At 37.1% G+C, this 22,051-nt stretch overlaps 2 protein-coding genes and 1 non-coding gene across 3 annotated transcripts; 1 reads left to right on the top strand and 2 right to left on the bottom strand.

Annotated features, from left to right (window-relative positions):
• Positions 1-1,759: 1,759 nt before the first annotated feature.
• CBG14462 lies at positions 1,760-6,761 on the bottom strand (the record flags this gene model as incomplete). Its single annotated transcript, XM_002644491.1, has 8 exons — positions 1,760-1,862; positions 1,917-2,035; positions 2,209-2,373; positions 2,886-3,350; positions 4,053-4,239; positions 4,715-4,856; positions 4,902-5,083; positions 6,652-6,761. 8 exons carry the CDS (start codon positions 6,759-6,761, stop codon positions 1,760-1,762), a joined length of 1,473 nt encoding a protein of 490 aa, XP_002644537.1.
• A 6,726-nt stretch (positions 6,762-13,487) lies between these two features.
• CBG28955 lies at positions 13,488-13,559 on the top strand. The gene has a single exon. It is a non-coding gene (tRNA).
• A 1,511-nt stretch (positions 13,560-15,070) lies between these two features.
• Cbr-dpy-23 lies at positions 15,071-18,344 on the bottom strand (the record flags this gene model as incomplete). The annotated part of the gene is made up of 10 exons (XM_045239603.1): positions 15,071-15,205; positions 15,254-15,371; positions 16,346-16,494; positions 16,542-16,626; positions 16,675-16,794; positions 16,848-16,989; positions 17,038-17,173; positions 17,651-17,833; positions 17,884-18,049; positions 18,271-18,344. The coding sequence occupies 10 exons, from the start codon at positions 18,342-18,344 to the stop codon at positions 15,071-15,073; spliced, it is 1,308 nt and encodes a 435-aa protein (XP_045095420.1).
• Positions 18,345-22,051: the final 3,707 nt, after the last annotated feature.

Raw genomic sequence — 22,051 nt, 5'->3', positions numbered from 1 at the left:
GCTCCTCGTGTTTTAGGTGACCTTTAATTTCAGATTTCAGTCCGGCCACACTAAATATGTAGGTTTTTTTGAATTTCTGTTCAAACTATGAACGCATTTCATCAGTATTCGTGAACGATGAATTTTTGTACAAAATGCTCTGCATCGGTTCCTCAAAAGTTCATTCTAATTTCAAACTTGGTTTTTACACTAGACGATTTTTTCACGGTCCTCTTTTTTTATATGATTTTCATTACGAATATGATTTCGATTTCTTATTTTTCTGTAACTAAAATTCAATTCTGCAAAATATCAGATTCAATATGATCTTTCAAGCTTCATGTATGTTAATTTCTTGAATTATTATAAAATGCTGGACATCTTTGCAAACTTTTCAATTTGATTTCAAGATTTATTACATTCTCAAATAATTTTTTGAATGAGATTTTTTTTCGGTAGTTTTGCATCAAATTGTTATAACTAAAATCCCAGGAATTTTATCATTTGAATAATCAAAATTTTGCCTCAAGTTGACTTTCATCAAACAATTTCAGAAAATTTCGAATATCTAATTTATAATGTCAAGTTAGATCGTTTGAAAGTGAGTTTAAAACAACCTTCAAAAAAATCAACAGACTCTTAGTCTGTTTCAATTCGAATCTCTTTTTGGAATCGGATATACGCGAAGTATGACGTTTGACAAACTTTGTTGCTTTTGTTCAATGTTTTTTCTTTCAATCACTATCTTTCAGAATCTCGTTTTTCGACAACATGCCAAAGTGATATTTTACCATCAATAGATTTATTCCATGTTTTTCAAAAGTCCGAGATTCCGAGGTTTGCACGTTACTGCTCGAAAATCTTTTCCAGAAATTCTACATTTTACATCTTCCAAACAATTTGTTATTTTTCAACTTTTGACCTTTTTTTACGCACAAGACTTTTTCTTCCAAAATTGCTTAGACTTTTTAAATAGAACCATGTTTAAATATAGGACGTCACGTTTTTCTCTTTTGTTAAAGCTGTGTGTGGGAGAACCGATAATAACCTGCAGTCTTTGCTCTTTTTTCAGTTCTTTCCCCTCTTTTATATTCACCCAAAAAACATTTTAAATCATTCGGAAAATACTGGAAAGCTGGAAATTCGAAGAATGACAATCTAGTTTGTATGCAACTGGAACGGAAGTGTGTTCTATTGCTTCTTCTCATTCAATCCGTCTCTTCTCTTAATTGGTTCATGTAGAGCCGCTTGTCTCGTTTTTTTTCTTCCATCAAAACATTTATTTCTAACGTTGAAAACAGATATCAATATCAGTTGAAATTTGAGAGGAAGCGAACAAGCAAATAAGATAGGAAGCATACAATAGAAATGCATCTGGAGTGTTTTTCATAGACCGGGTAAAGTACACTACTTTCAGATTTCACAAAACAATTGAATGCTGGCTGATAGCGGAAAACATGAGAACCCAAAAAGTGTGAGAAGCTGGGAAGCAGAGAAAGAATAAACATAATAAATACAAATGAAAATCACTGTAAAATTTGTGATAGAAGGGTCCTAACTTTTAACTTCAAGCTAATTTTCCTCAGTTCCTGTCAAAGATACCAAAAAGTGGTTAACTGATGAACTGTTTATCAAAATATCTGAAGTAATTTGTCAGTTGACACATTTCCGTTATCTTGCGTAGAGCCAAGAAAAATCAGCTCAAAATTGAAAGTGTGGGAGTCTTTCTATTACTGGCTTTACGGTAAGGAGGTAACAAATTATGTATAAGCAATTGGATTTAAACATCGACTCTTTCCATTTTCAGAAGATTATCGTCATCGATTTTTTTACCGCTATCTCCTCGAGCATACCTCATTAGAGGAGTATTCTTGATAAGAACCCTGAAACAGTGACTGTAAAGAAACATTATATTAAAGAACTAGAATGTTCCTCACTTTATCTCCCTGTTGTACTTGTAGTAGATAAAAATCCGTACTGCTGAAGAGAACACGAACATGTTGGATCCAACGTCGCACGAAATCACATACCACGGCTTGAATCCCCCATTTCCATCCTGCAAATTTTCACTCCGTTTTTATATTTTACTCTACTTGTGTCTGTGTTTTTTTTTCTGTCTGACTCGGCGTGTGCAGAAGCAATGAATACACTAAGCTCTTATGATGAATGTTTTAGTTACTAAGTCCCTTTGCTCGCCACTGGTCAGTCTTGGTAAATTGTGACACTTACCAAAATTATTTCAGATTTGAAATTTTCAATGATGTACAGCACGAAATTGCACAGGTTGCACACCAGATACGCGGAAATAATGACTGCTGTTGTTTCTGTGGCACACTTGATTTTGAATTGTTGCTCGCGAATTTCCAAAGCAGCTTGATTTCGAGCAGATGAAGACTGTAATTGCTATTTTTATTGAATGCAAAAAAAAAATTGAACGCAACAGATGGGAGGGCTAAAAACACGGTTTTGAAGCAAAAGACGGGGGATTGGGTCAATGGGAATTGAAGCGAGAAAAATAATTAAAAGAGATAGAAGTATCAGCCTTCAAAGATAAAACCAAACAAAGCGTATATTCTTGTTTTGCGGAAACACTGTACTGTGGACTAGGAAATGACCAAATATCACGACTATCTAGAAAAAAAATATCACGACTATCTATGTATTTCAGTTCTCAATTGGAGTTCCAATTGGAGTTTTTTCAGTTCTCAATTGGAGTTTCGGTCATTTCCTAGAATTTTTGTGGCGGCTTTCCCAATCAATCTCAATACTATTCGAAATTGAAGTTTTAAAAATTGTGTATTAAAATAATTAGATTCGTTGAGATTTTTGGAAGCCGTGTGGAGGAGTGGTCTATGAAAATGTTGTTTCTAATGCATCTAAAACATTAAAAAATCTACAATGGTTACCTCCTCCTCGGGTGGAGGAATCGCCCTATCCGTCTCGTTTTCTTCATTCATATTTTTATGGATTTCAGAAGTTCCAGCCCTACGATGTATAGTTTCTTGAGTTTTAGAGGGGCCGGCTTTTTGACTATCAGATGCTCCGGCCTTCTCAGGATCAGCTTCCGATGATTTAGAGGTTCCGGTCATCTGAACTTTGGCTTCTTGTGTTTCAGAAGGTCCAGCTTCTGGATTATGGACATAAGAAGATAGCAAAGTTTCAGCTTCTTGATCTATATACTCTTGTATTTCAGAAATTTCGGAATATTGGGCCTCCTGATTTATTGCCTCTCGAATTTCGGGGGAATGATTCTTCTGCACTGCAGCATCGCGGGTAAATGAGGTTTCAACCTCTCGAGTCTCATCTTCTTCGGTTGAAGACTTTTCAGCCTCTCGGGATTCAGACGTTTTGTTGCCGGCTTCATCATTCCCCTGGTGGAAACAATGTTTTAGTTTTATCCAATTTTGTTCTCGGTCCTATCAAGTTCATTAGATGCTAGAGTTCCATTTGAGAGTGTCCCCCAAGGATGCATGTTTTTTCGCTTGTTTTTTTTTTGTTTCCTGTCCTCACAAGAAATGTTTCTGTTGATTAAATTACGGTTCCTACCCACTCAAATAGGTTTGCCCTTGAGCAAAAATCTGTTTTTTTTTCTTTCTTCTTTTTTTCTCGTCCCATTTTCTTTGTTTCCCTAAGCCTCCTATAAAATCATCAACTAATTTTTGAGAACTTTAGAAAAATTTTTCATATTTTACCGTGCGCCTGTTCCTCTTCTTACTAGTATGAAAATAGTCTAACCAGGGAAGGAAAGAAAAAAAATAGGAAAAACAGAAGGAAAGCTGTTTTCACAAAATATCATTCATCTGGCTTAACGAAGTACCCGATTTTCAAGTGTTTGCGTGGTAGAGTTGCCGACTGGCGTCAAGACCGTAATTGATTTAGATCCCAGAAAATTTCTGAAGTATACCGAAAACAATTGAGCCGGCGAAGTGGACTGGCGGCGCGTCCTGCGATGCTGCGTACGAAGTTTGTACACCACGTAAATGTTACAGAAAAGAAGAAGAAGGAAGGAGAAGATGGTGTGAACAAACTGAAATGGAAGATTTCTTAGCTGAGACTGAATTGAACAAACTTACAGTTAAATTATGTTCGAAATCTTTCCATCGGATCACTTCTTCAGCATCGGAGCTAAGCCATTTTCTATGGAAATATTCGCAAAGTGGCTCGACGTGAATGAAAAACATTTTGAAACAGTTCAACCGTAATGCCGTCATTGTTCCAAACAGTGTCATGATGATCCCGATGCGAACATACAAAGAGAATCTGAAAATTGAAAGCATAGAGTGATGGAAACAGATTTTATTAAGTGCAACTGACAGCTGTCGCCGTTAGAGCTCAACTGACATTAAAGCTCAACTGATTGTCATGTGAATCATTGGAATTAAAATTTAGCCCTTCTACAGTAATAACACAATTTTCAATAAATCACTATGAATCCATTTTTTAGAGTTACTAGGTACCAACTTTCTTGGAAACACTCTTTGTTTCTTTTCTTAGAATCCCAAACAACCATTCATTACTGATGCCAAAGAACAGAGTTTAATGGGATAAAGGCTGTGCACTTTACAACGGTACTTGTGAACCCAGATTCTGATGAAATTTTCAAGATATGTTGAAAATAGCCTATCTGAAAACCTCTAAAAGTTTCAGAATACGCTCGTCAGTTTCTGCATTTTCATGAAAATCTGAATTCAGAAAATGATGATGTTCCCTTAAAAAATATTTTTTTGATACAAACCTGCTCTCACAATCGTATCCCAGGATCATAGTCAGTTTTTCGAGAGAATTGGCAATAAGGGTATATGGAATGGACAATTGGACGACACGACTCATAACCAATGACATCACATTGGTGTCCATTACAAAATCGTATAGGAAAGCTGAAAATGGAAACTTCGAAATCTATCAAACGACTATAAACTCACGAATTTTGTATTCAACCGATATGGAGAGCAGTCCAAAGGAGTGAATGTAAAGTGCACATAACATGAAGTCGAGAAACGCCAGGAATGTTTGGAACGGGTAGGATTTTTCTGTTTTTGATAGAAACATGAAGAGAAGTATCCCGTTTGAAGCGCATCCCAGGATTGATAGACAAGATCCGATGCTGAAAATGTTTGTTTTTATATTTTTTGGGGATTTTTCATTAATAAAAATTAATGCAAACAAAAATTCCAATCAAGTCTGTTTATGTGACTCGTCTCACATTTAATTTTATTCCATTCCATCCTGTTCACAAAAAACACATAGGAATCCAGAACTTTTTGTGTTTATGCAATTCTCTTTCCGCCTTAATGGATGTTTTCCTCTACCCTCGTTTTGTCATTCCCGCTCAAAAAAAGATTGAAAGGTTCCGTCATTGTCACGATGCATACGTATACGTTTTTGTCAAAGTATTAGCGGTTTGAAGACAAGAGAGGACCTTTTTTGGAAAGGGAGGAAGAGCAAGAGGATTTAAAAGTGACGACTCAAAGTGTTCTTCACTATTTGCTGTTTTCTTTTCTTTTTTTTCGATGTCACGTGTGATATCGTCTGGGGCAAAACACGAATTGGAAGATTCATCAAAAAAAACTCTAGGTCAAAAGAGCAGAAAGATTATTCGAGAAGAGACTGAGAGCATTTTACAGTTCAGATCCTGAAACGTTTCAATGGGAAAGTAGAAATGACGTGTTTTCTCACGACCACGTCTTTTCTGCCTTTTCAAGAACTTTTGAACTCATTCCCTCTTCAGAAATCTTCTTCAATCTCCGTTTGAATGATTCACAGACAGTCGAAAAGTTTGAAAACAGATGTACCCGAAGATTTCAAACTCTGCAGCTCAACACGAAAAGTTCTAGAATATTCAAAAGATCATAAATTGTGTGTTTTAGTGGTTACGAAGTTGGTCCCCAAAGAGTTCCCGATGAGTAACCTAAGAAACCCTATGACATTTTTCTCTCTTCTTTCCAATCTAAATGTTGCAAATTGATTTGTTCCATTTTCTGTTTCGGACCTGTCGCTCATTGATCCCATCGGAAAAGGAGGCACAAAACATTTCCTTCCTCTCAAAATTTTTTTCTCGACCAATGTGTGCTCCTCCTTTGAATGACCGAATTCTTCATTTGATGGTGCACTTCGCATTTGCATATAATTAAACTTTGTCCGGTGCCCCTCACATCTCTCACATGTAACAGCTAGACATGAAAAAAACTCAGGAAACAGCACGGAAGAGTTCGCTTATCTCTCAACATGATTTCCGCGCCCGGAAATTGCTTCTCGACAAAAAATATAGTTTTTCCGGATTAAGATTTGCCTGTGGGACTAAAGGTTTATCGCTCCGCAACTTTTTTTTTCTTCCCCCATAAATTTTGTACACGTATTTCATACGTATCCAGACATTTTCGTGTCGCCAGGAATGGGATACAAACAAAGGATAACTAATTTCCCGTTCCTTTTGTGACCCCTGGTGGATATAGAGATGGATTAGTTTTTGATTTTGAAATGAGTCCCCACAGACACTGGCAAAGGAGAAAAGAATATGAAACTGCGCGAAAAAAGTTATCAAAGGAGTTGATCAGTCAGATACATATATACTTCTCGCGTGATGTGTTTTTTGCAGACAAACAACGAAAAAGAGAACCCGAGATCTTTTAAAAAGTACATCGGGAACATAAAAAACTCTTTTTATTGGCTCACCTGATGAAAGCAATTCGCAATTCAGAGACATCTTCGCAAGCGGAAGCATTGAAGGTGTCATTGATCGATAAATTGAAAATCGGACTAGTACCCAATGGTGGATCCATCATTTGGACGAAGGAGACAGCACTCAGAGGACAAAATGAACACCTTGAAATAGGCCGAAAAATTTAGAATTTAATGGAAATCTGTCAAAGCGGGGTACCCGATTTGGGTTCGAGAATAATTGGTGAGTCCGTTTTTCTCTTTGTGACCTATAATTTTGAAAAAAAAAAAACAAAAATTGGGATGAATCAATTCTAAAAATAGAAGTGTGAAAAAAAGAGAGGGTGGAAACAAATCTGGAGAGGAGGATTACTTACAGATGCTGAAAATCTCATGAATACAAAAAGAGGTAGAGATTAGGAAGACCAGAAACTAAATGACGTAGGTTGAGTTCGTGAAAAAACCTAATCAAATTATGAAAATGAAGGTACTATTCGGAAGATGGATGGATAAAGAAAAGAAGAAAAAAATCAAGTGACTAAAAATAGAGAACGCCGGAAAAAATAGGAAAAGGGTGCAGTTAAATTATGCTATTTTTTCTGGATCAGCTCTTGCTACAGTATCCCAATCTCTTGACGTGGAAAAACAGAGAGAAGGAAACGTTCAAGAGTCTTGTCCGCCAGACCCGGTCTGTGCGTTTTGGGCGAAAAAGCTCTGTGGAGCAACACTGAGCCGCCATCTGGTAGGCGTGGTCTAGGAAGCGGAGGGCCCGGCGGGCAGAAAAAAACTTGCCATGACTAGGCGGTGCTTCGTTTGGTTTTAACGAAGATTTCAAGAAATGAAAATGGGACCACGATGGCTTCTAATGAATATTCGTTATAGACAAAAAATAAGATGTAAATTAAAAGTGAGAGGATATTTTTTGGTTTGGATGTCTAAATCAAATCCTTGATATGTAATCGAAAAACATTCTCAACAGCAACTATTTTTTCCGGTTTTGTTGAAGATAATGTGTTGATTGAATCACTCAAATACTAAATGAGCCACTAATCTGGGAGTATTTGGGGTGTTTTTCTGAAACAGGAATCAGAGAATCCAGAAAAACAAACTGGAAACTTCCGATGAGAAGTCTGAACTAGAAACGAATAGAGACTTGTTTTCTTAATTAGATTCCTCTAAAAGAAAAAGGCAAATAGAACCATACTTGGTCCAGCTTATTCGTGCTTGTTTCAAAATAAGATTTTCTATTAATTGCAGTGTTTCAGACTACGGATCGTTTTTCAGAAGTATTAAAGTCTACAAATCACTAGGGTACAATTTCAAAAAAGTTTTAAAACGAATTAAAAAATTTCACCAGTGGTCCTTATAAATGCAAAGGTTCCCAAAACTAGAGTATTCGTGTATTTCCCATTCATTCTTCACTTCATACCAAAAAACGTTTTGAAAAGGGGTACACCAATTTATAGAACTCAGAATTGACTTCAGGAGTCAGAACAGGTGGGCGGACTATTGGTACAATAATCTTAAGGACTTCAAAAAATGAGGAAGGAGCTTAAATCGGATTCCTGCCCACACGATGAGAGTTCGAAAAAAAGCTTGGTTTGAATTTCCTTAAAGTCAGTGAGAGCTTTCATAATGAAATATGCGCTTGGTTCGAGAAATGGGGCCATTATACTTAAAGTGGATCATTTTAGTCTTAGCGAAGGGGCGTTTTGCAAATCCTTACTCAGTTAGCAATAAATTTGATGAACTAAGTCACGGATTCGTCAGAAGCCAATATGACGTTACAAAAGAAAAAAACTGAAATATTATCGTAAATCATCTGTAACGTGGCTTAGGAAATCCTGTCCGTTTTCGTTGAAACATGGACTGTAGTTCTCAGAAACAAAACCAAATAGATTATTCCAGGAATCTTGTTCAAACAAATAATGGGAAAAGGCGACAAAAAAAACATCTGGTCGCTGATAATTCTTTTAGGATCAGTTTGGTCCACAGAAGAAAAAAAACTGAAATACAACCGTGAACAATTGAGATGTGGCTTAAAAATACATCTCAGTTTCTTTCGAAACTTTTTTGTGATTCTCAGGAAATCAAAAAAAAAACAATAGATTTGTCCGGGAATCTATGTCAGACAAAAAATGCGCGAAAGGCCAAAAAAACAACTGGTCACAGATAATTCTCTTAGATTTAGTTTTCCGGAATTGCAACGGGAAAATTTCTTCTCCCCAAAGTAGCTACTTGTAGGTTCAAAGAAGAGCTGGTGGGAAAAAAAAAGAAAAGAATACAAAAAAAACAAAAAAAAATCGTTAGTTCTAATGAAGATTAAAGAAGTCTAAGGAGATTGCTGGTCTATCGAGTTCTATTTGTTCGTATTGATGAAAAAAGTAGGAAGAATTGAGTGAATTTTTTCTGATTTTCAATATAGACTACATTCAAAGCAATTGAAACGGATATTGGTGCATTTCTCGGTTAGTTTTCGGTCGATTAATTTGAATTGGGTTTAATTTTTATTTACGCACTTTAAAACTAGATTCAATCAATGAATTTGAAATGATAGGTGACACGTGATGTCCCAAAATTTGATTAGCTTTTTTCTGGCACAAGCACAGAGGGTCCGAATTTAATTACTAGCGTGGTGCCATTATTACTAGAATAATCGAATAATTTCACACTAACGTTACGATGAATTTTGAGTGACGGTTTGTGTTCTTCTTGAACAACGAAGGTGGAAGTGGAAAACGAAGTGTTCTCCGGATGCTCGAAAACGGATAGGGGTGGGATGTGAGCTTTGAGATTATTAGTAGTGAGAAAAAAATGCTGGAGAGAGAAAACCCCAATAACAATTTTGAAGAGTTGCAGTGAAAAGAATGAAGAGTGTTTGAAAAAGTCATTCAATGGCATTTAATTATTTTTCATTTCTAGTTAGAACGATCATTCTTTGTTTTTTTCAGATGAATCAATTTTTCCTCATTTTTTAAAAATTAAAAGAAAAATGTTTAGTAGTTAAATGTTCTTTTTCAGGTGGGTTTTGAAAAAAAAATTTTAAAATCTGCCAAGTGTCCTATTTATGCTCAAAAATTAGTCTTTCGCCTTTTCACGGCTCGTTGAGCCAAAAAGGTGAATGAAGGTGTCAAATCGTCATTTCTAAGGAATTTATGCTTCTGACTTTTTCCAGAAGTTGAGAAAACATTTTTTTCTTGTGAAGGGATTCGCGAAAAAAAAACAGATTTCAATTTTTTGAAAAAGACAGATAAAAAGTTATTTGCTTAAAATTTGAATTCAGTTGTATTTTGTTTTTGTTATTGAAAATTCCGAGTTTCAAAACTTTGGAATTTTGGGAATTCGGAATCCCACTTTCTAATCACAAAAAGGCAAACAATTGATTAATAGATTTTGAAATTCGAAAAAAGCATAATGTAATTCTTCTCGAGGACAGCGCAGAGATTCGGTTTGCTTTTGGCATATCGTAGTCCAAAAAGTTCCCATTCCGGAAAAGTAGGTTGGCAATATTCTGATATTCAGATTTTTTCGAAATCATTCTCGTCGGAATGTCAATCCGAAAATTTTGGAATTTTCGGAACTCCAAAACCCGTTTCGAACATTCTTGATTTTACAATTTGTTGAACAACAATTTGAAATTTTAAACTATCATATATCGAGATTAAAAAATCAAGAAAAAATGTCAAAAGTAAACAAAACTTTTCCGGGACTATTTTTAACCTCCCAGGTGTGCCAACAAATTGTCTGTTTTATTGTATAAATTATGACTTCCAAGGGCGGTTTAATTGATTTTTACAAACAATGCTCACAATAAAACTGGCATTGAGCACGTCATAAAAACTGGAGCCATAAATTATCTCCATACAGAAAAGGAGAAACAAGATAGACAGAAAAGGGAAACATGTTCATTCGATTAGTTCATCTCACTAATCCATCAAAGAAACTCTTTTCTCATTTTTTAGATTATTGATCATCATATCCGATGTTTCGTTTCTCTTGAATTTTCAGCTGCGTGGTGTTTGAAATGAAACAGATATGCAAATATTTGGAGTTTGAAGATATCTACGTAATAGGTTTCTCCTTAGACATGAATTTGATTTTATCAAATTGCAGCTGCAGTATCGAACTATACAATTTCAAGTTTATTCGATTGAGCACTGTCAAAGTTCAAAATTTTCGAATAAATCCAAAGAAACATTTTATTTCTATTAACGTACTCTGACAGCCAATGCATCTCGCTAACTAACGCAGAAAACCAAGCGCTGATTTTCAGATAAATGAAAGTTTATAAGGCCAATAGATGGACGGATGCTGAGCTAACGTGTCCGTATGTTTCAAGCGCAATTAGTGTCACTGGGCAGATGAGAAAACAAGAGAAAAACAGAAAAGAGAAAAAGGAAGCGGTCAGTTGAACGAGTATGTTTCTAGTAAGAGAAAGGATTAGTTGCTGTTTGTTTTAGAACGTGTGCGTGAATCTATCTACAAAGATTAGATGAATTGACCGCAAACGTTAGAATGTAGTTGCAAAAGGGGAGCACAATTGTTGTGGGCGGGTTTCTTTAGAACAAAAAGAAAGAACAAAGAATAACAGCTCCAGGAGAAGTCGAGAAAATGAGAATCTTATGACTTCTCGCTAGTAAAAGTAATAGTTTTTTTTTGGAAAAGTTTTGAAAAAAGGAAGTTCTAAATTTTTGGGGAAAAGAGTATAAGATCAATCGAAATGCGATACTATTTGATGATGATAGGAGAATCATCTTGAAAGGAGTCAGAAATTATTTTGGACAATTTTCATGAACATTGAAAATATATATCAAATTCCAAGTGCAATCGAAGACGGATTGTGTGTTCTCAAAAACTTTTCTTCATAAATTCAAATCGAAAATTTAAAAATTTTATTGGAAATCAGTTTTGAACTGGAATGTATCTTCTGTATGTAGTTCAAACTACCAATTTTTATGATTGAAGGGTGATAATATAGGATATATGTGGATCGACGAAAACTGCATCTAATCTTCGAAAAACTATAAATAGAACCTCGAACTGTGTTAGCACTATTCATAAGAAATTCATATATAGAAGGGACTTTTTGAGTGTAAAACTGCAACCAACTTTTTGACCAACCCTTTGTCATTTTTCGAACAGTCAAATGATTATTTCTTTACCGATAGAAGGACACGTCTAATAGAAGGGCCCTCCGAGAGAGTCTCGGGAAAAGTAGAACCCTGTAACAGAAGTCCTCTTTTCAAATATGTGCTTTGAGGTGGAAATCCTTATGTTTTCAGGAAAATATTTTTTTAGAAGTTTCATAAACAGAAGGGGGTATTCTAATTGACGGGAGTTTGTAATAGAATAGCACTTCGGAGGTACCTTGAAACATAAGAAGAGTCGCTCCTTCTTAACGGTAATTATACTTGCAAAATGCTATATTTCAAAAATTAGTATTCCGAAAATTGATCATTTTTTTCCAAAATAGATTTTTGGATGCCGAAACAAAGGGCCACTACTCAATGTTGATGAAAACAATGTGAAAGAGAGAGAGCCGGTGAGAACCATAAACCTGAGATGTGTACTACTATAAAACCTCGATAAAAAATTTGATCGAGAAGGGTGTCCAACGGCCCCAATACCAAGTATACATATAGGAATTATTCAGTTTTCGAGAAGTCAGCTGTATTTTTTCTTAGAGTTTCGCAGGAATTGCGAAAACAGCTTAAACACGAACGAAACCCATCACAAGAGAAGGCAATTTACCAAAAAGTTTAGAGACGTGACAGAATAAATGACAAAACGAGCAAAAAAAAAGTCTGGAATCTTTCAAGCGGACAGAAGAAAATGGCTTATTGTGTGGTCGAGTGGTACTCTACTTCCCGTTGCTCCTGTCTAATAAAAAAACAGAAAAATGATCAAACCGGGCTACTTGAAACGTTGAGGAACTAGATGAGAGCACTTACTCGAGATCCACTCAATCAAAAACGTTTCATCAAACTTTTTGCGCCTAACACAAAAGAATCGTGTCATAAAATTTATCTGTCACGTCATTAAAATTTTGCAAAGCATTTTTTCAAATTATCTCGCTTCTGTGAGAAAAGATGAAAGAGAAAATACTAGGAAACGGAAAAAAAACGTGAAAGTTTGTTTTAAAAAAAGTAGTAGGATAATTCAATTTACATCAATGACGAAGAGACGACTAATTCTCACTTTGTCTTTTTGTCCCTATCCATTCCTTTAGTTTGATTAGCTTTAGATACGTGCAAATCAGGTTCACCCAATTCGATTTTGCAGCAAATGTGTAAAAAAAACAGATGAAAAAAAAAGAACAAAGTTAAAGCACAGAGAAGAGTGTGTATGTTGTAGTTGAACTTCTTCAGAATGTCAACTTCAGAAGTATTTCGATTAGAATATAGAGAGAATTGATCAATAATGATCCAAATTGAAGTTTCAGATCAACGATGAAACACTCAAAAAAGTGGAATTCAGAAGGAGTGAAAGACTGAGAACATTCACACATCTAAGCTAATCTAGTGAATTTTCGAAAAATAGTTTTTTGAGAATCGAAACAAGCGCAAGAGCACAAAAGTGTGGCTGTTTTGTTATTCAGTTAATCGGAACAGCAAAAAGGTCAACTTTGACTTACTATTCATTCACTTATTCTTATTTTCGAGAACATTACTTTATTTGCCGCCCACACTAATTCTTTGAACTTCCCCCGGAAACGGCAATTCCTCGCTATACCAAACAACGAACAAAAAATATGTTGTTGAAAAACATCTTGACTTCATACACACTGCGTCTTCATTCCGAACACCAAACATGTTTTGGCTTCATTTAGCTTTACATGTTCATGAGTGTGAGGGGGTATAGCTCAGGGGTAGAGCGCTCGCTTTGCATGCGAGAAGTCTGGGGTTCGATTCCCCATACCTCCAGAAAACGTTTTGGAGACTTTTTTCAGGATTAGGAATTTTTTCTGTTCATTATCATAAGAATATTAAAAAAGACAACGACATGAAACTTGTGAACCCCCGAATAATAGGAGAAAAATCTAATTCAAGAAAAAAAATCTAACTCTGGAAAAAAACTGAACTCGCCACAGTTTGTTTGATAGGGCTCAAATAATTTATTGTGAAACTTGCAATAGGGGGCCCTCCCAAAACGCCCACTTCGACCAACATTTCTGTTGTGTTACTTATTAAAAATGTTTAGATACTAAAAGTTTTTGGATATCATTGTATTTTTTTGGCCACGCCCCAATTTCCCAAATGAGGGATTACTGGGAAGTCCAGATTGGAGCCCAGAGCACTGGAAGTCTCACATTCAGATTAGGAAGCTTTGAACGCGGCATTAGTTTACCTTTTCTGAGTATGCTTTCTTTTTGTGTGTAGCTTACATTTTTTGATGGGGTCAAATTTAACACATGGTTTTCTTTAATAAGTACTGAGACTGGACTGTAAAAAAATAGAGTTCCTAAAAAGTTAAATAAGAAAATAAAAATGAAAGTGAGAAAATGGAAAATTACTGAATTCTAACTCAAGAAAACTTCTATTAACCAGTTTTACAAAAACACGGAAATCACGAAAAACAAGAGTTCTGTCATTATTTTTGGACGATGGAGAAATTTTTGAATCCGGAAATGGGTGCGACTTCTGAATTTTAATCCGCTTCATTTTCACGTTATCAATACATATTTTGTCTATGTATTAGTCAATGTAAAATGTATTCATTTCCACTAGTTTTGTTCGGATATATTGTTGAATCCGGAACAAGTGACCAGTTTGATAAAGTGATTTCTGAAATTTTCAACCTTCCCTTCCACAGACCAGAAACGGGTCAATATTCTGATAAACCAAGCATTCAAAGCTGTTGAAATTTTATTTATTATGCTACAAAGATAATAAATAGACGCATCGAATTGCAGACCTAGAAAAGTGGAATGTGTTAGAGGACACATGAAAATTAAGCAGAATGCTAAATAAAATAAATTATAATAATATAAATAAATTTGGGTTAGGGAAATATTGCTGCTCAAAAAATAACGGGGATTTTAAGACAGTTTGAAGTGAAGTTATTTTGACGAGAAAATGTGAATTGGTGAGAAACGGGCTCAAAACTAATCTACTTGTGGAGGAGTGGATCGTTTTGATTCTTGGCACAGAAAATGCATTTTTTTGAAGTTGTTGGTAGAAATTTGATTCAGGTTACAGGTATGGGTTTCTTTACTACAAGAGCATGCAAAAGTTAGATTTCTGTAAGAGAAACAAAAAGGTCTAGGAACTAATGATTAAATAAATAAATAAATAAAATTAGGTTGAAAAATCCTACAAGCCGAGAGAAATTATGAAAAATGAAGGCAAATAATTTAATGTGGGCGAATAACCGAGAGGTGAGCAAATGACTGACGTGAAGGCGAGCGGAATCAGATGTATAGGGGAATATTCGACTAGCATCGAGTCTCGTACAATCCGGATCTTCCAATGTAGCGGACCCACTTGATCACGTCGTGGTCAGAGTAGTTGAGTTTTGGCTCGAACACCTTCAAGTAGCGCACCTTGAGGCCAGATGGGGCAAATGGAACCTGGAAACTTGATTTTGTTGGTGAATTCAAAAGTTGAAGGATAGTTACCTCGAAGTTCATGCTGACCGGTGGGCGATTCCATTTCTTCTTCTCAACGTTACCAGTGGAGAGGAGGTCAATTTCGGCCGAAATTTGGCTTTCCTTCATTCCAGCCATACGCTTGATCCTGAAAATTACGAGTAAATATAGAGTGTGTGAAAGATCAATGTTTCATGTGATTTGTGCTTCTATGAGTTGTTGTTAACATGTTTCTTGATCATGGGAAAATTGATTATTGGATGAATTTATACATTCTAGGAAGCTCAGTCAAATGGGATATTTTTAGCTTACTCTTGTAAACTATAAATTTCTTTTTTTCATTTATGCATTCTGAATTTCTAAAATCTCATTCTTTGTTCCAAACTAATTATCATAATAATCGAATGGAATTATTCCTATAAGCATTCTGGACCTGATATTATGCTTTCAAGAGCTGATATTAGGGAAAACGCCAGTTTTTCAATGCTTCCACGTGGGGAGTCAGATTCCAAGTTGGTTTCTCTCATTATACGTACTAATCCCAAACTTTCTGCATTAAAAATGTACCCAGATGCCTAACTAAATTTGGCAATTTTCCAATTCTCAGTCAAAACATGAAATTTGAGATGTATGGTGCTAGAAAAATGCGGTAACTAATTCAATCAAGTTTCTAAAATTAAGTGGTTTTTTTAGTTCAGCTGCCATGCTAGCAATTGCTTCACCCTGTGTGTCATTGATATTTTTGAGAAGTGATCCAAGTTTTCAATTTTCCAAAATTCGTCTCCATCTAGTTTTCTAAATTTTTTCAATTTTCTCTTCTTCCTTTCCGCGTCGCAGAAAAGTTCACTGAAATTCTCAAGCCACTTTCTTAGAGTTCCTCTTCCTATCTTCTTTCTTCTTTTCATACATGTACAGCTTCACGCCTTCACCCTCTAACCCCATAGTTTTCTTTTCCCTCATCGGTTTTCTTCTCTTCCTTAGACACCCCAAAATTGTGCGGGTTTCTTTTCTTTGCGTTTCATCATCCCTCCCAACTCTCGCTTTAATCCTATGTGTATGTGAGAAGACTGTGTGCATGGGCCCCAAAAACGAGACCCTGTCTCTCCCGGATAGACAACTCACTTCCACACAATGGCATTCTCGCCAGCCTTGTACTTGGCTTTTCCCTTCATGCAAATCAGCTGAACGCCGGATGTGTTCGGTGGTGTTGGGATGCGAACTTCAATTTTTTGAGCCAAAAGTGATGGCTTGAAGTTGGACTTGACGACAACCTGAAAGTCGTCACTTTATAGAAAGTGTAGAAGTAGAATGGGGCTACTTTGACTTCCATCTTGTTGCGGGACACCTCACGAACCAATGGGATGACACGGAATGGGAGTTGGATATCCTTGGTTGTGCGGTATCTAAAATAACGGTTGTTGTTGATCTAGGATCCATGAAACCATTCATACCTCATCAACTCGTACTCGCCGTCGGGTGGAATAAACGAGATCGCGTGCTCCGTCTCAAATTTCGTGAGCTTCACGCATTGGTGGAATTGACAGTCATCAATGGCCACAGCGGCACGGCTTCTGCAAATAAATATCCATTACACTCAGGGTGAACCAGATTATCTTCAACTTACGCTTTGTTCGGATCATCGCTTCCTGGTTTGGACTTTCCTTCAATCGTGATCTTATCGTTGATGCCAAACTTGCACTCAGGCATTCCACTCAAGTACGACTTCATGGCAACTTTACCGGCAACGTGAGCGGAGAGGACTTGTCCTGAAAACTTGAAAATTTGATTATCAGGTTGAATCACAGCTGAACTACCTTGCTGATTCATGAGCAGGTTCACATATTCGATGACATCCAGGAAAAGCTCATTACGTCGGTATTTGATACCTTCACGACGCCATCCGATTTGTCCGGTCACTTGAGATGTGATCTGCGACTGCTCCTCTTTGGTCTGCAACAATATAAATCCCTTGAGGAATTGAACATTTTACTTGGAACTAAAAAATATGAAGATTGCACCCTTCCGATATTGGGTTTCTTTTTCCAATAACGGCATTATTTTCAGTCCGCGGCGTCGAGACAAGGAAAAGGGATCAACAAGACGGAAACTAATAAAGAGAATAAGAATCATTTCTCGTGCACACAACGACACAATCCATACACAATATTAAAACTTACCACAGGAACCGGAGCATCCTACAAAAGATAGCCTCATAGTAAATATATGTATTTATGTTGTTGGTTATTCTATATAGGCGGAGAATGGTTAGATATAGAGGGATACAGCCCACGATAGTAGTCTTTTTTTATACATATTCTGTGTTTGATATAGTAAGATCTGTAGTGGAGGATTTATTGGCATTCTGAGACTTTATTGGAGCCCCACTAGTACATCAACCCTCAGTCTGACCCTGAACTCCCTACTCACAGCAGTGCGAACTCCTTGTTGAGTGATGAACGTTTTGAGGACTCCTGGATCCGTGTTCTGTGGATATCCAAAATCGAGAATCTCATCGAGGAGCTCATAAATGAGCACAAAGTTGTTCTTCACGTTCTCTTCATTCAACTTTCCAAAATACGATTGCATCGTGTCGGCGAAGCGCTTCAGAAACTGAAAATTCAAAAATTTTGAGATGTTGACTCGCTGCAACTATTGGTTACCTCGAAAACCATAGCAGCGTTGACGTTTTGACGAGTCACCGCACAAATCCACACATTTCCGCGCTTTACATGGAAGAACGAGGTGCGAGCCATATTCGTAACTGGCGACCGAACTTGCTGCCGAGCATGGATGACATTGACTCGGAAAGCGTCCACGGCGTTTCGGCTGAAAATTGGATTAAATGTTTGTTTTTTCCTGTTTTTGGCTATTTGCAAGTGATCTTTATTAGTTACGAGCGCTGTTGTCACCCCTTTGCTGTATTTTATTTTTATCTTCCAGCGCATCAATAGTGTTATGTTTGATCACAAATAACCACTTTAAAAGCAGAAAAACATCGCTGCGCTTGTATTCTATGTTACTCGCTGCTGCAACAAATCAATACTTACGTGACATCGTCGCGATAGATTCTTGAGATGAGCACTTCTCCTTTGTGATTGTACACAAACAATCCGCCAATCATCCCGAGTTGCTGAAAAAAGTGACTGTTTTCCAAGACGAAAAATACGATGCAACGGTTAGTACGAAGAGAATAAGGTAAAAAAGGAGGAGGTAACAAACAGTAGAGTGTTCCGTTTGGCCATTTGGCCTCCTGCCGACCAAGTTCACCAAAGTCGATAAGGGAGGGCCAAAACTGGTCCGATAGAGCGCCCTTCAAAACCGTCGCTCGCGTTGCGGTCGCGTCGCGTCATGCCTCATCCTCGCCCTTCTCGCACAGAAAGAGAGGCATTTCGTCATATGTTTGCGTAGAGAGTGTGAGGGTGGCGAGAGAAACGAGCGCTCATTTTGGTCGGCCAAAACAGTGAGGGCGAGGGGTGAGTCGTCCCGGTCGACAAGGCCTCCCGCACGGTTCTCTCTTCCTCGCTGCGTCTCTCATTTCTTGTTTCTGGTGTCTCTTCGTTTTACGTTGTGTCTCGCTCGCCCTCCCGTTTTGCTATGCGTTAGCTCGTTAAAATGTTGCAATTGTGTTTAAAAGAGTTTTGTGATTTTTCAAATTAAATTCGTTGTCGTCGTTTTTCCTGCCGTCTTTTTAACGTTATTTTTTTACTAGGGGTTGTCATAACATATATTTTTAAAATTCTTGACAATCAACCTCTTTTTCAAACAGTAACGGCTGGTGCGCGACACAATGTTGACCCATTTTTTCGCGTTTTTACCAAACACTTTTCACTTTGAAAGTTTTTGTAGTGGTATTAGTAGTAGTACGAAATATCTAGAGCTAGTTTTCTCATAAGATGTTGATGAAAATCACTGCGCGCAGGGGATGATATCAAGGGAGAAAAATATATCAGAAAAATTATAAAAAGAAATGACCTAATTCAAAGAGAGATGGATCACCTGACCAAAAAAGGGATATCATATTGTCAGCTATGGCCGTGGTTTCTCCCTACTCGGCCACCGACGTGCACCTGTTCAATACAGGTCTTTAGTCACACTTTTGTCGTCCTTTTGTCGTCGTTCGCCATTCCTCTTCTCTTCCGTTCTCCTCCATTTCCAGTCTTTTCTTTCCTTCAACCCCTTTTGTTACTTCTTCTTCTTCTCGCCTCTTGTTCATTCAGTTTTCACGTGAGACACACTTGAAAAAGCGAATTCTCAATTTTTGTAGGTGTAATTTCTTTAAAGTTTTTTTTTGCTGACGAGACTAACTAGATTTCGACCCACTCTTCTGAGTATCTAGTCACACGAGGATGATCAGTAAAAACCATTTTGATTCCCTGTTTTTCTTTTCTGTTTTTGTGATGTTTCAACTGTTTTGAATATTCAAATCAATCCAACAACAGAAAAAAAAGTCATTAGCACCGTCTCTTTTGAAAAAAAGGCCAAAGAATCGAATAGAGTACGATTCACTGAACGAACGATTATCGTATTAAACGACCCTTCCATCAAAATCCAAAACCCATAGTAACCATTGTAAAATAAAACGAAAAAAAAAACGATTCGCATCGCCAATATCGCTTTTCGGCATTGAAACATAAAACAAACTGATATTAATATACGCATCTTTTTTTGTCAAGTATACCATTTCGTTTTCCCTTGCCATTTCCACCGCTCGATAGTCTTTTTTCTTCGTATTGCCAATTGTCGATTTCTCCCTGTTTCCCTCCTACCATCTCTACCACAAAACCGGCTTCTTCTGCATAATCGAGTTGACAGGAGGGGGAAAAATGACTAAAATGGCTAAATGAGTGCCAGATTTTTAGTTAGTTAGTCGTTCGGGACGCTGACTTTACCCCATTAATCGGTCTCTACAGACTACTATCACTAGAGTCGTTATTTGTCATCAGTTGTTTCCTTCGGTTTTCTTCGGTTTACTTCTGGTGATCGTTGAAAACATATTCTTTACGATTGTGACGGTAGTGATGTTCGTTGGATTCTCTTCTTCATGATGGAGAACGACTTTTATGTTTTCTACATTTTATCATGTGTCACCGTAAAAGATGTAGTGAGCAAAGGTTTTTCCGGCTCCGTGTTTTTTTTTATAACGAAAAAAACTTTGTACTGTTACTATTTTGAACTTCGGGCAGCTGAAATTTCATTTTTTGTTTGAATTAGCTAGCTTTGTTTCTCATTGAAAGTTTAGTTCTTCAGCCTATTTTTGATCAACCGATTCGATCAATTGATCGTTCCAGAAATCAATTGTTTTCCAGACTTTACTCTTTTCAGCCAAAAATATGTTTTCTTTTCTGCCACAAATTCCATACAATAGAGTATTTGCATTGGGGAGCCACGTCGACTCTTTTTCCATAAAGTTAATGTATGTATTCCATCCATCTATTTATTGATCATTTTTTCGGTGTTGTGTCCCATATTATTTCCATTCACTAAGTCCGTCACATGACTTTTCTCATTTTGGTCTGGTGTGTGTATATTATCAAAAATCACGACTAAAAAAACCAGACCGGTGTCCTTCTGACCACCGGTTGGTGATAAATACCGTCAGGTAATAGGGAAAGGAACTTCTCAAACAATCTTTAATGAGGATCACTTTTTTTGTCCTTGTCGTGGAGATGGTAGAGAAGGGTTGGTTGGGAGGCAATATAAAATTGAACACGGAAAACATTTTTGTTTTTTGTTTTTTCTTCCTTCTCAACTGTATCATCTCCACTTGACTCTGTCCCTCAACTCGACATTTCCCTGTCAGGATCGCGTGAAAAAAAACATACACAGAAAAAAGGGGAAAAATGGGCCCCTAGAGAACGGATCTGTTCTCTTTTCTAGAAATAAAAGAAGACGGGTCCCTTCTGGAATTCCTATATAGTTCGAGTGTCCTATGCGTCGTCCTTCCCGTCGGCGACAGTGGTCGTCACATTTCTCATTGTGATCCGTGTCTGAATTTCGTTGTACTTGACAAAGTTCATTAACTCGTTTCCTCCTACCGCCCTTTTCCTCTTTTTTCCCGCGAACCTATTCCTGCATTCCTGTTGTCGATCCGTTCCGTCACTTTGCTATTCTCGTTTCAGTACCAGGTTCGTGGCGACCCCACCGAGAGTGTCTCGAAATGTGCCAACCTTTTGTTCGGCACCTTCAGTAAACAAGGCCAGACGAGCCCCAAGTTTGACGTCACCCTCCCATCTATCTCTCTCACTCCTTCGTACCACTACCATCACAAAAATTGTCACTTCTTGTCTTCATCATTTTTTCCAGTAATAGAATGCATTCTTACAAGAAGAAATTAGTCGAGAAGTGGTCAAAAGAATTGGGCAAAATTCATTTTTTCATTCGTCACCATGACTACATTTTCCGTCCTTCAAAGAACCGGAAATCTGTTCCATTTGAATCCAAAATCTGTTTTCGCACGCTTATTTATCAGGATTAGCTTTGGTGTATGAATGAGACTTCTTCCTCATGCATCATATTGAATCAAAATCAAATTTGGTTTGATATGATTCATCAGACTGCTCTTTGAAATTTCCAAGAACCTTCCTAGAAAGTTCCAGTGAACTATAGGTTCTCAATTAAGCGCTTCCTTCTGAAAATCTCCTTGGAGCAGAGTACTTGTGCTTTCTTATTAATGACCACTCGCTGACGATAATACATCGCACTTGCATTGTCATTCGGTGCTTCCGACACTCTCTGTTTCTTTTGTCCTCCGATCACTCCCGCCGTTATCATGCGTCGTCGTTTTCCATAAATGAGCCTCATTTGGTCAACGATCCTGTTTTTGGTGGG

Source organism: Caenorhabditis briggsae (genome assembly GCF_000004555.2).
Source record: "Caenorhabditis briggsae complete genome, chrX, whole genome shotgun sequence".
Taxonomy (NCBI): domain Eukaryota; kingdom Metazoa; phylum Nematoda; class Chromadorea; order Rhabditida; family Rhabditidae; genus Caenorhabditis; species Caenorhabditis briggsae.
This window is presented reverse-complemented; position numbering and strand designations above follow the sequence as displayed.